This window comes from Notothenia coriiceps, unplaced genomic scaffold (assembly GCF_000735185.1).
Source record: "Notothenia coriiceps isolate Sejong01 unplaced genomic scaffold, NC01 NC01_scaffold00014021, whole genome shotgun sequence".
In the NCBI taxonomy this organism is placed as follows: domain Eukaryota; kingdom Metazoa; phylum Chordata; class Actinopteri; order Perciformes; family Nototheniidae; genus Notothenia; species Notothenia coriiceps.
In genome coordinates this window covers 175,564-189,581 of record NW_011346722.1, presented here as the reverse complement: position 1 = coordinate 189,581, position 14,018 = coordinate 175,564, and the positions used below count along the sequence as shown (strand labels likewise).

Below are 14,018 nucleotides of genomic sequence, written 5' to 3'. Positions count from 1 at the left end.
CCTATCATTTTTCTTTAAATATCTTAAATAGCTCTTGGATCATACCATCATTTCGTGGTTGCCCATTTCAGTCATGAAAACAAGTGGAAAATATAAGTTATGCTTCTTAAATGTCAGAAGTTTGATGCATCTCATCATTTTTACTTTACTTTATGCTGAGTAGGTTTTCATATTGAAGGAATCTGGTGTAATAGTAAATAGGCAAGACACATACATAAAGAAATAGAACATGGATGATACAATTGTTATTTAAAATATATGTATAAACAATGTAACTATTTGAAATGTAAAGAGTTGGGCCAGACACATATTTTCAAGGTGATGCAGACTTTTTAAAAAGTAATATAATAATAAGTAAAAAGTTTTATTTATAACAGGATTTTGACATGTCATGAGTATTTGTATCATGCACAACTATCATTGTGCGGGTTATATTAAGCACAATTTAGGGATGAAAATAAGAAAACATTGATTGTATCAGATTCATATAGGTCAGTCAGTTTCCCATTTTAAAGTGTCAACTATTTCCCCTTGTGGACCTAACCCTAAGTTCACTCAATAAATTCCTTATAAGCTTATGCATAACTTTTCAATGGAAACTAATACAATGATCTACGGCACAGCAACCAGACAACACCACATCTTTGTTCTTTGTTTTGTATGTTTATTGCAAACTGTTTCGTTATAGTACATACGTATACTCACTTGGTTAAAACTGTTTCCTAAGGGTGGAATGAATGAGATGCAAAGTATACAAAAAGGTCTTTAGCTCCAAACATTGCTGTGCTGGGTTGGGTGTCAAGATGGTGAAGGTGGATATAATTTCCTGTACTTGCTCTGCATCCAAACCCGGTGCATTGCTACTTTCTTTCCTCTGTTCACTTGAAGTCGTCTGTCCTCCAGGTTCTGAATTTCTTCCAATCCAGCATTGGAAAATAGTTTATGAACTTCTTCTGCAAAGCATACAGTAAATAATAAAAGTCAGTAACCAGAGATAACTGTTAGATAACATAACTGTTATTTTTTACTGAAACATTTCCGACTTGATCGGACAATAAAGTATTATTGTATCTTATAAAAATCTAAATGCCTAAAAATATTAAGGCTTAAATACTCTGTTGACTCCAAGTACCCAAACAAGTAGACCTTAATGTTTCTTTAATTTAATGGTCCTGTCAATAAATATATTTTGCACTTACAAGAAAATACCAAAAATACCTTTAGTGAAAAAGTAGACACAGGTTCCATCTCCACGTGTGTAGAAATTCTCTGATAAGCACCGTCCTGTAAAGGATTAAAAGGTTAAGCGGTTTAAGATAAAATGGAATACATTGGCAAAAAAAACTTCACACACAGAGGGGAATACAGAATATACAACACACAAGTGTAATGTTAGTTAAATGGCTTTATTCAGGTGTGCATTACTAGTTGTAGACTCACCCTTCTTAAACCTGAGTTGTGAGAAGTCGTATCTCCCATAATCACGGAAGAGAAATATCCCTCCATGTTTCAGGTATGAAGATAGATGGTTCACAATTCCATGCAATCTGTCAACGGAATTTCAATGAATAAAAAATTATCTTATACAACAGGACTTCAGCTAACGAACAAAACACAAGCTGTATATAAATTAACAAACAGCACTGAAGTATTGAGCTGACATGTCTTACTGAACATGGACAATGCTTATGCATGGGCAATGCATTTGGTAAAACAACAAAAATAAAACAATTAAATATGTATGCCACCATGCCTTACATTTAAAGCAAACCACTATAGAGTAAAGGTTGTGCTCAGTGATATTATACAGTTACATATAGATTTTATAATGAGATATAGAACAAAAGATCTGGCAGGTGAGAAATTATGTCAGACTCTGCTGTCCTTTAACCTTCAACTACCTCTCTGGATGAATCGAGGAGAGGACAAAGACTGCGAGAATAACATCCAGGCTCTGAGGAGGGAAGGGGAAGGAGGCGGTCTCCTCACAAATGTCATGGACAAAAGCATGACACACAGAGTCATCATAGTCTGGATGGTCCTACATGGAGAAAAAAAAGCAGGCTAGAACCCTAACCGTTTGATAGTCACACAAACTACATTTCTAAATGATAGCTGAGATACAGACTGGAGCAAGAGTTTAGTGTTTGTATTGCAGGTATTGCTTTGAAGAAGTGTATTAACCTAAAAGCAGTTATGTGCATTTTCATACCAAGCAATTTTAGAAAAGCTTACCTTGACCAGCTGAATGGCAGATTTGGAGAAGTCACAACAGTACAAAAATATGTCTGTCCCTCTGTGAAACATAAAATCACATTATTTACAAATATAGTACAGTACTTTCATGAATCTGACATAAGGATTATGCAGTAAATAATAATTATTAGCTATTTTAGTGGCCATTATTCTGGGTATTTGAAATGTTTTGCAAACATGTTGCACTGATAATGTAACCAAATTGATGTAGATTATATGCAAATATCTCAAACTTTACTCACTTTATGGAATTAACGATGGGAAACACACTGTTGCCCACCCCACATCCAACCTGTAAAGAATATAAAAGTATATTTTGTTGTTTTTTAAATCCATTTCTAAGTGCTGTATTAGTATTGCAACTAACAGCATGCTACTGTTTTCATATCACAATTGTATAATGGTCCAAATGCAACAATTCATATTTAAACAATCATATTCAAATCAATAAATGTGAGTTTTGAAAACCTCCAAGATCCTGTGTGATGCGTGCTGGCCAGGGAATGTGTTAGACTGTATGGCAGATGGGTTTTTTTCTAGTGCTGCTTCTTGACAGGAGTCTGTTTGATGATTGGGGACGTCTGTATTTCTGTCATGGTTTTTGGGCCCGTTGTGTTGCCGGTGTCTGGTCTCTGTGTCTGTGCTGGCTCCAATAGGTTGTAGGTATAACTCTGGATGATCCCCTGAAGGAAGCAGTTCTGGGAACTCTGAAAACAGCCACTTGCGATCTTTAAAGAACTTATCCTGGTGCATCGTGTAAAACTTGTCCCAGTATTGGCAAGCCTCGGTATCAAATTTTCCTGTGTGGAAAAGATTTTAGGATATTTTCAAAAAAAGGCTAACCCCAATCAAAACTTGGATAAATATTTTTGCGGGAATACATTCTTGCCTTGTTCCTCTAAAGGAATTTGTGTACAGGAATTTTCTTTTGCCTTCTGCCGTGCGTTTTCTTTATCCTCTTCTGTCCATTGCACATGATCCCTAAAACATAAAGCATTATCAATCAATTGTTAATACATCTGCTCAACTATAGTAAATCACAAACTGTATCAAAATGTATCACTTAAATGTTACCCTAAATTTCCGTTCAGTGTGGTTAAAAGTGGTTCGACCTATTCTGTAATCCTGCTTTCTCCATAATAACAACAAGAAATTGGTGACTAATTAAAGTCTTATCACATTTTATCACTTACCACATGTTGTGCTTAAAGACGTCATCAGAACTTGTCAGAATCCGTGAACCCAGTGGGGCTGAAGGTCTTCCTCCTGAGCTCTTTTGTCTTGAAAACAATCCGCTGGAAACTTTAGCCAATTTGGCAACAGAGAGGCTCCGAAGTGTATGCATTTTCTTCTGTAAAAAAAGCAGTAAGATTAATGTATCTTATAATTCTTTGACAATATTTTTGCATATTTCAGCTGATCAAACAAGTTATTAAGGATACTTTCCTCAACCAATGGGAGCACTTATTAAAAAATAACAAAAATTCTAATTCAACATATCTGGAAATACTTCGTTTTACAGGGAGGGGATTTGTTGGTATTTATTTACACTGCAGCACTGTAAATACTAGCAGTCTGAACCTTCTTGTTGACAAATTAATGAAGGTACAAAAGTATTTGTTTCGATACTTTAGTCAATGTAAACACAAATTAATGGAGAGCTGTAATGAACCCATACAGCAAAAATAATACTATGAAATAAAACATAGGCCTACATTATATTTATTTGTCCAGTAAGAGGTCACTTATCTTCAAGAGGCATGTCGTGTGCCACAATTCCTCACGTAGAAGACGCTTTTAGAAAAATACGAAAAACTGGTCTTTATTTAACAGGTTACAAGTTTAATTTCTACAATATAGCACCGTTTTTTGTTCCTTTTCTTTAATTTAATCATTCAAAAATGTGCCTTCCAGTCTTGAAGTTACACACTCTCTGGTACAGTAGGTGGCGGCATGCACCTTCAGACGTTGGTTTGCAGCCCGCCATGAAACAAAAAGGAGAGGAAGAAGAAGAACTACAAACATGGAGCGGGACAGAGCAGTTAGCATTGACTGTTAACAGTTAACTAACGTGTATCAACGGTTTACTGTTGATATCCATTATTTTCACGCCTGAACGACACAAATAATGAACGCTATGTGTTATATAACGAACTAACCCTAAGAACGGCTTTGGAACGAAGTAAACGAGAAGTCGTGGTGCACTGCTGTAACGGTGCTAACTTAGTTTGCGTTAGCTGGTAACTTTCCGCGTTAAACCCTAAACCCGTGGAAGAGGTTCAGTGTTGTCGGGGAGATGGAGCTCAGTGACGGGCACTGACGTTATCACTAGGGAAACCATATCGCCCTTACCTGACTGCCTGTGCTCTTGGAGGTTAGCTCGGATGGTTTTCTTCTGTCATGCTACAACAAACAGTCCTGTAGTAGAACATAACCAGTGCCCCCTGCTGATGGCGCCGTACCGGAGAAAAGGAGCCGTAAACGCCGCTGAGCTGCTGAGCCGGAGGAGCAGAGGTATCCGGGAAGCTGGCACTCTGAGCAGGCACAACATGAGGGTCCTGAGAGGTATCATCCTCCAGGTAACTCAAGACTGTTTTGCACATTTTTGCATGTTTTCACAATAATGTGTCATAATTTCTGTTGTATTTCTTTTTTCTTTTCCTTGTAAACTTTCTTTTCTATCTAAGTTTTAAAACATTTTCTGGTACCACTTTACAATAAGACTACCCTTATAAAGGGTTTACGAATAGTTAGTAATTCATTTATTAATTAGGTTGTGAACACTTTATAAATCATTAATAAGCTTTTATAAGACATGAGATAAACAGGGCAACTGTGACCGGTTGCTTGCCAAATAGTGAGCCCACATTTATCTGTAGCTACTGCTAAGTCTTATATTGGCTAAATAGCTTATGTTATGTTAGAACTGGTTTATAAATTGTTCTTAATGATTAATAAAGTGTTTAGAACCTAATTAATAACCTAATTATAAACCCTTTATTGTAAAGTGGTACCCATTTTTTAATAGTATTTCTATAGTTGCTATTACTTTACATCTCAATTTCTCGTAATGTGTTTATGTTTGCACTATTGTACACAAAACCAATTTCATTATTGCAAACATACTTGAAAATAAACCTAATCCTGATAGATATTCAGTTTTTATGAATGCTTTATAAATGTATTATCTCCTTATTATTGTTACATTGTAGGACAGCAGGGAGTTCATTAAAGCATGGAGCAAGACCTCAAAATCCACAATAAAGTATCAGGATGGCAAAATCTACTTACAAAATTTCCAGAACTGCTACAGCTGGTGAGTAACAATAAGATTTGCTAAATGTAGTATTTGGGGAAACATACTGTAAAATACAGAATATTACCTTTTCATCTTTAGATCTATAACAACATCTTTAAAATGTGCATTAAACTGTAACATAATGCATCTCTTAAAAAATCTAAATCTAAGAATTTCTACAGGTAAGCTGTAAGAAACAGATCATTTACATAAGTAAAGAAAGTCATATTTGTTGTTGTTGTTTTATCTCTCAATACCTAGGTTACCAGATGAAATTCCACCCAGTTTATTAATGTCATCTATACCAAAATGCTGTGTGGTTACAGTAACATGTAACATAAATGTATTGTGTCATGATGTTTAAGTAGATGGCATCAAGGTATAAAATGCAAAGGACACAGACAGTATAATAAAATATGTTTACTCTAACTAACAATGAGTGATTACATCTTCTGATTCCAGTGTTTATTCAGAGCCTCAACTTCTTTACAAACTGCCCAAGAGATCTAAATTGGAGAAATTTGAAGATGCCCTGTTGTGTCAGAGCTCGCTTGTAAGTGAAATTAAACCAAAAAAGCTGCATTTTCCATGACAATATTTTAAAAACTCATATTCAGATTGTTGTTTTCTTTGTTTTGTTGACAGGAAAGTACATTAGCCTCCCCCTCTGATCATAAACCCAGCCTCTTGGCTCTGACGGCCGATAATTGGCTGTGTCGCCTTTCAGCTGAAACGGGAGAAGAGCTGCAGAGAGTTTACCTCTCCTCGAAACACAAGTTCAGGTATCCTCAAGGCTTTGAGTTTTCTGTTCTTAGGTTGTAAATTAATATATGTATTCACAGTTAACTATACTCGGTTGTGTTCTGGCAGGTATCTTGGTTGGGATGTCACTCAAGAGATATTTTATGTTAAATCTGTTCAAAACAAAGAATCATCTTTAGCACGACAGGTAAGTTATTTTCTGAAGTTCTGTGCCTTACTGAAGAGTGATTGGACACTTTATTAAAAGTAATTAAGGTTCTTGCTGTGAATGGATTTTTGGCATTTCACACATTTAATAGGCTTATTGAGTCAATCCAAGAAAATAGATATAAAATCAGTCAGTGAAAGGTATTACTAGTCAAGAGTCAAAAACAAAATCATGGAGCATGACCATTACAATTGATCAGAGCTCAGAATACGTCTTTCAGTTTGAAAAGCTAGTTTAAAATGTTTTCTCCAAGTTTCATCTATTTCTTATTTATTTATTTTGAAGGCAGGTATCACTCAGAATACAGTGATGCATATGGCCATCTTTCATGTCTTCCCCCTACAAATTCTGGGCATGTTGGAGATCAACAAAAAGGTATCCAGATTTGTTTGTATTTTTTTCTTATTTTCAATTGTGGTGCAGATGTTATATGTAAATCTTATTTTTTCAGATATTTGGCAATGGGGTCACCGATGTTGATCTGTCTCTAGGGGTCCTTGTGGTGTCTTACAGCAACAAGTCAGTGAAGCTGTACAGTTTTGAGCACATTGTACAAAAGGTATGTATTTTTTGATCCTCAAAGAGTTTTGTGCACACTGTTAAGCAAGTTGAATATTTGATTAAATCAGATTTTTAAACATTGCATGAGAGCACAGTTGTTGAAAATTTGAATATGTGTGAATGTTTGCATATTCAGTGTTTTACTATTTTTGCATTTATACAGCTCTGTCTATCTTTTGAATACTTTCTTTGTTTTCAGTACTTGACAGAGAAGTTAATGCTTGGAAAGCAGAGTTCACTTCTTGGAGGCAAAACTGTGGGAGATACTCCGTTTGGCATCCCAGTAAATATCCAGATCACAGGTGAGACTGTTTTCGAATCCAGATCGGTGTTATCTTTGTATTAAATATGTATCTTCTTACTTACTGCAAACACATTTTTTTTAGATTAAAAAAGTAAACTTGATCATTTGTATGTCTTCTTGCGCAGATTGTCCTCCAGTGCTCTTTGAAGTGTCATGCGCTCATAACAGTTTCCAGATTGGAGGCTACCCGTGGCACTACATCTACACACCACCGCATAAAAGTCACGAAGGCACTCACCACATCTGTTCTCTCAAGGAAAGCACTTTAGTAAGTTCAAGAAATCCTCTTTATCATACACAATAACATGACAATAATGATTTGGCCATCTAAATACAAAGTGTGGCATATGCCTGGCAATGATAGAAAAATATCCTCAATCTTGTTGTCTGATGGAACACCAAATTGGCCTGAGCTTTTGAAAGTGTCAGGGTAAGAAGGGCCACACATGTTGGTGACAGTCTTTGTATTCAGCTGCTGGACAGAGCAGGACAGATCCAAATCTGTAATCACTATTCAAAACCCCACAATGGTCCAATTTATGCAGATCTTTTCTGCATGTGTCACAAAAAATAAAAACTTCTCTATTTTTTGTGCTTGTACAGTTCTATTAAAAAAAAAATGTACAAAAGAGCAACCTAGCTATAGTTATGTGCTTATAGTGCTGTTTGCTATACATTTGATTTCTATGCAATTCATATTGTATGTCCTAGTCAATCATTTATTGTAATTCTTTTTTAATATATGACATTAGGCAATACATGGTATACAAAACATGGACTGCTGCTCTCTAGTGAGTGATGCCATCTTCTTCCACCCTGATGACTCGGGGAGAATCTTTCATGTTGGCCCCGCCACAATAAAGTGAGTACTCGAGTCAGCTTTTACAGTACATGACACAATGAATGAAACCTGCAAGGAAAAACTGGTAAAATGTCTGTGGTTTGGAGGCAAACGTATCCAAACAAACACATCCTGAGACGTCCGACTTTTATGAAGTGGTCCTTTGCTGCATAAACAAATAGTATGATACTTTCTTTACTTTTCTTATGTTATTATACTGGACTTGTTATACAATATATATATTTTTTTCTCAAGTGTCCTTAAAATCAAAGGTGAACTGAACAGTGGTTTACCATCAAAGGTAGTTAAGGATTTCTCCATGGCAACTCTTCGAAACAACAATGTAAGTGTCATTATCTACCTACTAAGCCTAATGTATGCTGTGCTTCATACAGACATAGTTTGACTTATTGTATCACGAATGTATATGTATCACATGTGTGCACAATGACAATATTTGTGCGATTTAAATGGTATATTTATGATTCCTACTTTAGCCCTCACAAGTAACTGTCACGTCATCGGGCCGCACAGTGAAGAAAAGATTTCATCAGCTGGATGATGACCCAGATTTAGAGGTAAAAATGTATGCTTTAGCTATTGATACAGTATCTTTATTTTTACAGTAAATGTTAGTGTGCTAACAGGTTTGAAAGGAACTTTCTCCTTGTTTTCTTTTTTCTGACATCATTATTAGCTGCACCTGTAACCTTTCCCTACACAATGTTACATTATTAATGTATGTAGCAAGTACAAGGGTCAGTAAAGGCAAGATGTTCTGCTGTGAATCTGATCTTAAAAGAGAATGCCATTAAAAAGGAGGATACGGCGGAGCTTATGTTTTATCTTTGGCAACCTTATATTTACTCTGCATGGCTTCAGAATAATGTTACTTTAACTTTACAGACATTCCATATGGTGGAATATGAGGATGAGCTTGACCTTTTGGCAGTGGTGGTAACTAATGGTGAGGAGGGAGAAGGCAGAGCCCACATCCGACTGCACGACAACCAGAGTGGGCAGTTACTTCGGACGGTTGATCTGGAGGAACCATGGGACGAAGTGAGTGACCCAACGTGATTCTACCAATTTTAAAGTGTCTGTGTACATGTGTTCATGTGTGCTCTTATCTTTTCTTTCAGACGTACCGACATGAGTTGTTTTTTGATAAGGACACAATTGTTCATATTGAACAAAAGAACACCAACTTCTGCTGCCATGTTTACAAACTCAAGGCTGCCAGAAAATAAGTGCCATTTACTTTGTAAGGTTACATAAATATTTGAATTCAAAACTTGTTTTTGTACAGGTTTTCTGTTAAACATATCTGGATCACTGTGTCAATGTTTCTTATGTGTGGGTTACATTAACTTGGTCCGTCTCAAATATCAACATTATTTACACTCTTTATCTTTAAGAAAAAAAGGGTTTTGGTAATAAGTAAATGATGGTCCTTTGCTACTTGTCATCCTCTCTCTCCCTGTCCTCAAGTAAAAGTAATAAAGTATTGACATCAACATATATTGAAATAACTAATGTTGCCCATATTAGAATTATCTATATTTGAGTATTACAATAAGTGAATAATAATGTATTAGTGGATTATATTTTGTATTTATGCATTCACAGTACTTAAATACTATTATAAAAGACTAAATACAGTCCACTGGTTGTAGCCTAATAGATAAAACATAAACAAATTGTACCGTAACATTTTTGTAATTTTGCAATGTTTTTAATTTTTATTTGAATCACTTTATTTTTCATATTAAATGTATTTTCTCAAGTTAGTTTTTATGATTGTATTGATGGGTGGCAGTAGCGTGGCGTGGGGAAAAAATTAGGGGAAGCCAATAATACGTCCTTTCTTTTTTGGGGGGGGCGTGGTGGTCAATGTAATAACGTAACCAGATGAGTGAATACAGCGCCCGGTATCATTTTACACACATTTTTATCATACAGATTTACACACGCCTGTTATCTGACCGACAGGTCCGCACGCACTCTCCAGCCGAAACTCTAATAAGCATTCATTCACAAACTAAATCAGGAGACCTTTAACGTTTTACGTCCGGTTCGCTCCTTTGTTCCTCGCTGTACACAGCTACAGTTTGGGAATTGGCCTGTCATCAGATTGTATTTGTTGTTGCTGCTGCAGCGGAAGTTTAGTACAATTATTTTTGATTAAATACTCCAAATCTCCACCCTCCATTGCTTGCTACTTTCTAACGGCGGTGAGAGTGGTGCAGTGACGCTATCTATCTTCTATCGATTCGATTTATGATTCGAAAATTATAAAAGTAGGGTAGACATGTGGATATTATCCGACTGAACAAAACGTGCATTTACCTAACAGGTTCGTAAACTTCAAGGTTCTTTATTGTCAAACTAACATAGCTACTGAGTCATTATGTCGTTGAAAATCTTATGTCACAGGCTTCTCCAACAGTGCAACACAATAATACAGATAAGCAGACAATATTAAAATATACTATATTAAAAGTAATACAAAAAGAAAAATGGTTTTAGGTTTTTTGTGTAGACTGTAGTCGAGACGTGTTGCAAACTAAAGATGTAAATGTGTGTGTGTTTCTGCTGGTACCTGGTGGTCTTCATGAGGAAGGGTCTTCAGAGCCACAGTGAAGTCATGACTGATCTTCCCCGCGCTGCAGATTCCCCACCTGGTTGCCATGTTGGACGAGTAGAATGTTCCTGCAGCCCCGGACCCGGACAGTGCAAGACGGTACACGACACGCCCCCTACACGACACGCCCACCGACACTACGGTGGCTGAGAGACATTGATACCGTACATGTCAGATTAAAAACGAATTGCAAATGTTATTGTAGCATTTTAAGCAACTATTAGGCCAATACATTAATAACCTAGTATATCCGTTTGAGACACAACAGTTTATGACTTTCACCACAAATCATTTTGTCTAATTAATAAGTTAAAGGTCCCATGTCGTGCTTTTCCGGTTATTACCCGTCCCCTTGTGTGTTATGAAGGTTTTTAAGCATGTAAACGGTCTGCAGAGTCAAAAACCCTCAAAGTTCACCCGGTAGGGAGTAAAACTCTAACACAGAAAATACCTTCCCCAAAACGCCCGAGCCCCCAGGAAGTGCGCCGGACTCTGATGAAAATATTCGTGCTGGCCAAACGGCGGTACTACACTTCCGTTTGGTTGCCAGGCCCGGAAACACTTTTTCCCATTGACTTACATGGGGAAAGAATGGTATGTAATCGTTGGATAACTAAATAAACTACCCAGTATGAACACTTGTATAGCCCTTATTTAAAACATTCGTTCCTCAAGTTGTAAAAATGTGCTAATAACGTTATTCTGAGAACTATTTCCCTCTGCATTATGAACGCGCATCTAACCCACGGGACCGCGCCGCCCGGCACGTTCATGTGATGTGACGTGTTCAGTACTAAATGAGTTTTACCTTTACCCATGGATGCAAAATAAGAACGGACCCATATCGCCTTTCTGCCAGCCCACGGAGCTGTAATAATGGATATATTGCACATGTTTGCTGTAATTCATCATTTGTAAAATATTATACTACATGGGCTGTATGATGTAAATCTTTTATTAAATAAAGTTAATATTACCGACGTAGATTAACGTCTCTGTAGCTTCTTATTGCACTTGCAATATACCATTAAAGGAGTTGAACGTTGCTGTTTGCTATTACTATAATACCACGCAGGGATAAGCCGGGCTTTCTCTCTCGCTCGTGCCGGCGCCTTCATAAGCTCAGTTGCGGGTGTGTGGGCGGAAGCATCCGAAGGGATTTGCGTTCTCAGCATACACCCTTATTGCATATTCTGCGCTCATATACTGTGGTGTGTCTACTGTAGGAATTTCTGTGGTAAATTTGTTCGGTTATATGGGTGGAGGCCTCCTGAGTTAGACTGAGGTTAATTTTTATGTGTGTCAACTAATGTATGTGGTTCATTTTATACTGTGCCTCCTCCTTTTTTTCTAAATCTGATGCTCCGTTCAGGGGCTGCTTTCTTGGTTGATCATGGTTTGGGTGATCAGCACAATTTGTTACGTTGCACTACTTGTTGCTGATGTCATAATTAACAGTTGTTTATTGTAGTGTTTTTACCTTTCTTGTGTTGTTTATGCTGATCACTTTTTGGATTATTTCTTAGGGTCACAGAGTATATCAGTCTTGGTTGGCGACGGAGGCCCGCTCATCAGTCGCTCATGCTTGCGTTAAGTTGGGCAGTGTATTATGTCTGAACACTTTGGATTTCACATCTATCTTAGTTTGTTGTGTTTTTCTGAATCTTCTTTTACAATGCTGATATATTTCTCTCTGTAACAAATCTGAAAAAGTAAAGCTCTACAAATGCTAATAAAACAGTAGCATTTCAGCGGTGAGAAATCGCGGATTTTATATGAATTTCAGGACAAATAAGAATGAGACCTAAAAGAGGATTAACACAGTTAACACATGTACTCTGACCTGCTGGCCATTTGGAACAAATAGTGACACAAATGTAAATCAATTTATTAGATTAAAGGTAGTATATTATTGATTGCAATTGATTATATTAAAAAATCCACCAAACTGTCACAGGAAAGCCCTCTGAAGGGCATTTCATGGTTTGACAAAAGTGAGATGGGGGTCAGCAGTTCGATCAGGAGGACTTCTTTTGTTTAAAGACTATTTACCGCGAGGGCAGTCCCCCCGGCTTGACGTGCGCCCTTGTAGTGTTTTTTTACGGTCTTCTTTTTTGTGGCTTTTACTTTTTCGCCTGTTCTTTTCTACTTGTTTTGTTCAGCCTTGCCGCTTCGCTGTGGCTTTGTTTGGCGCTTCTCCTGGGTGCTGGTGCTAATGCTGCAGTAGCATCACTGTGTAACCTCAATGCGCAACTTGCTTTATTCTTGGACCTAATAGCGTTCGCCTCATTTGTGTGATTTCACCCAGCCTTTGACACATGGTTTATTGATAAATGTTAAGGGTTCGTTTGGTCGATTGCGCCACCAACCTGATGTCTTCACTCGAAGGTCTGAGGTAAGTAGTCTAATAGGGGCACTGAAGCCTATATCGTGCGTGCATATTAAGCGGTCCCGTCTCTTCGTGACAGTGTGGGTTGTTGTGTTAGTGTTTGTTATTATTGTGTGTGTGTTAGAGGCGGTGGGGATGGTGGGCCGGGTGTGATGCATTTGTGTTGTTTGTTTGTTGTGTCCTTTTTAACCTATTTTGCTTTTTTTTTTGTTTGGCCGGTAATTTGCGCGTCGTGGTATAACTCTGCGAGCACCAGTTTCCCGGGTGCTCCTGGCCCAGATATCACAATGGATATTGATATATTTCATTCTATTGGGTTTCTATTCTTTGTGTATTACTTGTTGTAGCACCCCTGCAAGGCTTGTTACTTCGTTTTGGCTATCTGACGAACTAGCGCAGTAGGAATGTGTTGGGCCTTCCTCTGAGGCTCTGTGGTGTATGGCGTGACTCTCGGATAGTACCTGTGCCAGCGCTGCGCACGTCACTGCGCCGAGGTGTTAGCGGAGTCGGAGGGCTATATTGCAAGTGCAATGTCTGAGGGTTACCAGTGTTAACTTCTAGCGTCTGGGTGCATTTGTATCTCGTTGTATTATTATAGTTTTTGTGAATTTACTCTGCGGTGGATGATAGTGTCTCTGTTCTCTCTGTTTGTGCGCTACCATAAGTTTTTTACAAGCGGTGTTTGATAGTTATTCTGTCTCTTCGCTGAAGCAGTTGCTCGCTAGTCGATTATCGTCCCGTATGTGAGTTATGTC

The 14,018-nt window shown here is 37.5% G+C and overlaps 2 protein-coding genes across 3 annotated transcripts; one reads left to right on the top strand and one right to left on the bottom strand.

The window, feature by feature from the left end:
• Positions 1-602: 602 nt before the first annotated feature.
• mettl8 (methyltransferase 8, methylcytidine) lies at positions 603-4,691 on the bottom strand. 2 transcript variants are annotated; one of them, XM_010774450.1, is made up of 10 exons: positions 4,609-4,668; positions 3,450-3,604; positions 3,146-3,237; positions 2,725-3,056; positions 2,499-2,548; positions 2,236-2,296; positions 1,902-2,041; positions 1,441-1,547; positions 1,219-1,284; positions 603-953 (listed from the first exon to the last, which is right to left on the bottom strand). In XM_010774450.1, exons 2-10 carry the CDS (start codon positions 3,599-3,601, stop codon positions 799-801), a joined length of 1,155 nt encoding a protein of 384 aa, XP_010772752.1. In that variant the 5' UTR covers positions 3,602-3,604; positions 4,609-4,668; the 3' UTR covers positions 603-798. The 2 variants fall into 2 exon arrangements, with proteins under 2 accessions (XP_010772752.1, XP_010772751.1); XM_010774449.1 differs by having other exon boundaries at positions 605-953; positions 3,450-3,607; positions 4,609-4,691.
• Positions 4,692-4,695: 4 nt separating this feature from the next.
• Positions 4,696-9,955, top strand: dcaf17 (ddb1 and cul4 associated factor 17). Its single transcript, XM_010774448.1, has 14 exons — positions 4,696-4,835; positions 5,469-5,572; positions 6,017-6,107; positions 6,200-6,336; positions 6,425-6,503; positions 6,810-6,899; positions 6,976-7,083; positions 7,285-7,387; positions 7,515-7,657; positions 8,142-8,251; positions 8,486-8,573; positions 8,728-8,808; positions 9,137-9,292; positions 9,373-9,955. Exons 1-14 carry the CDS (start codon positions 4,707-4,709, stop codon positions 9,478-9,480), a joined length of 1,527 nt encoding a protein of 508 aa, XP_010772750.1. The 5' UTR covers positions 4,696-4,706; the 3' UTR covers positions 9,481-9,955.
• The last annotated feature ends 4,063 nt before the right edge of the window (positions 9,956-14,018 follow it).

What these genes read in the sequence shown, in the direction of transcription:
- mettl8 (XM_010774449.1), bottom strand. Translation starts at nt 3,601, where the DNA reads ATGCATACACTTCGGAGCCTCTCTGTTGCCAAATTGGCTAAAGTTTCC. An exon ending in GTCTTTAAGCACAACATGTG is followed by an intron (nt 3,238 to 3,449) that starts GTAAGTGATAAA and finishes TTTATGTTTTAG; the next exon opens with GGATCATGTGCAATGGACAG. An exon ending in CTGCCATTCAGCTGGTCAAG is followed by an intron (nt 2,042 to 2,235) that starts GTAAGCTTTTCT and finishes TTCTCCATGTAG; the next exon opens with GACCATCCAGACTATGATGA.
- dcaf17 (XM_010774448.1), top strand. Translation starts at nt 4,707, where the DNA reads ATGGCGCCGTACCGGAGAAAAGGAGCCGTAAACGCCGCTGAGCTGCTG. An exon ending in TGTTGTGTCAGAGCTCGCTT is followed by an intron (nt 6,108 to 6,199) that starts GTAAGTGAAATT and finishes TTTTGTTGACAG; the next exon opens with GAAAGTACATTAGCCTCCCC. An exon ending in CTCTCAAGGAAAGCACTTTA is followed by an intron (nt 7,658 to 8,141) that starts GTAAGTTCAAGA and finishes ATATGACATTAG; the next exon opens with GCAATACATGGTATACAAAA.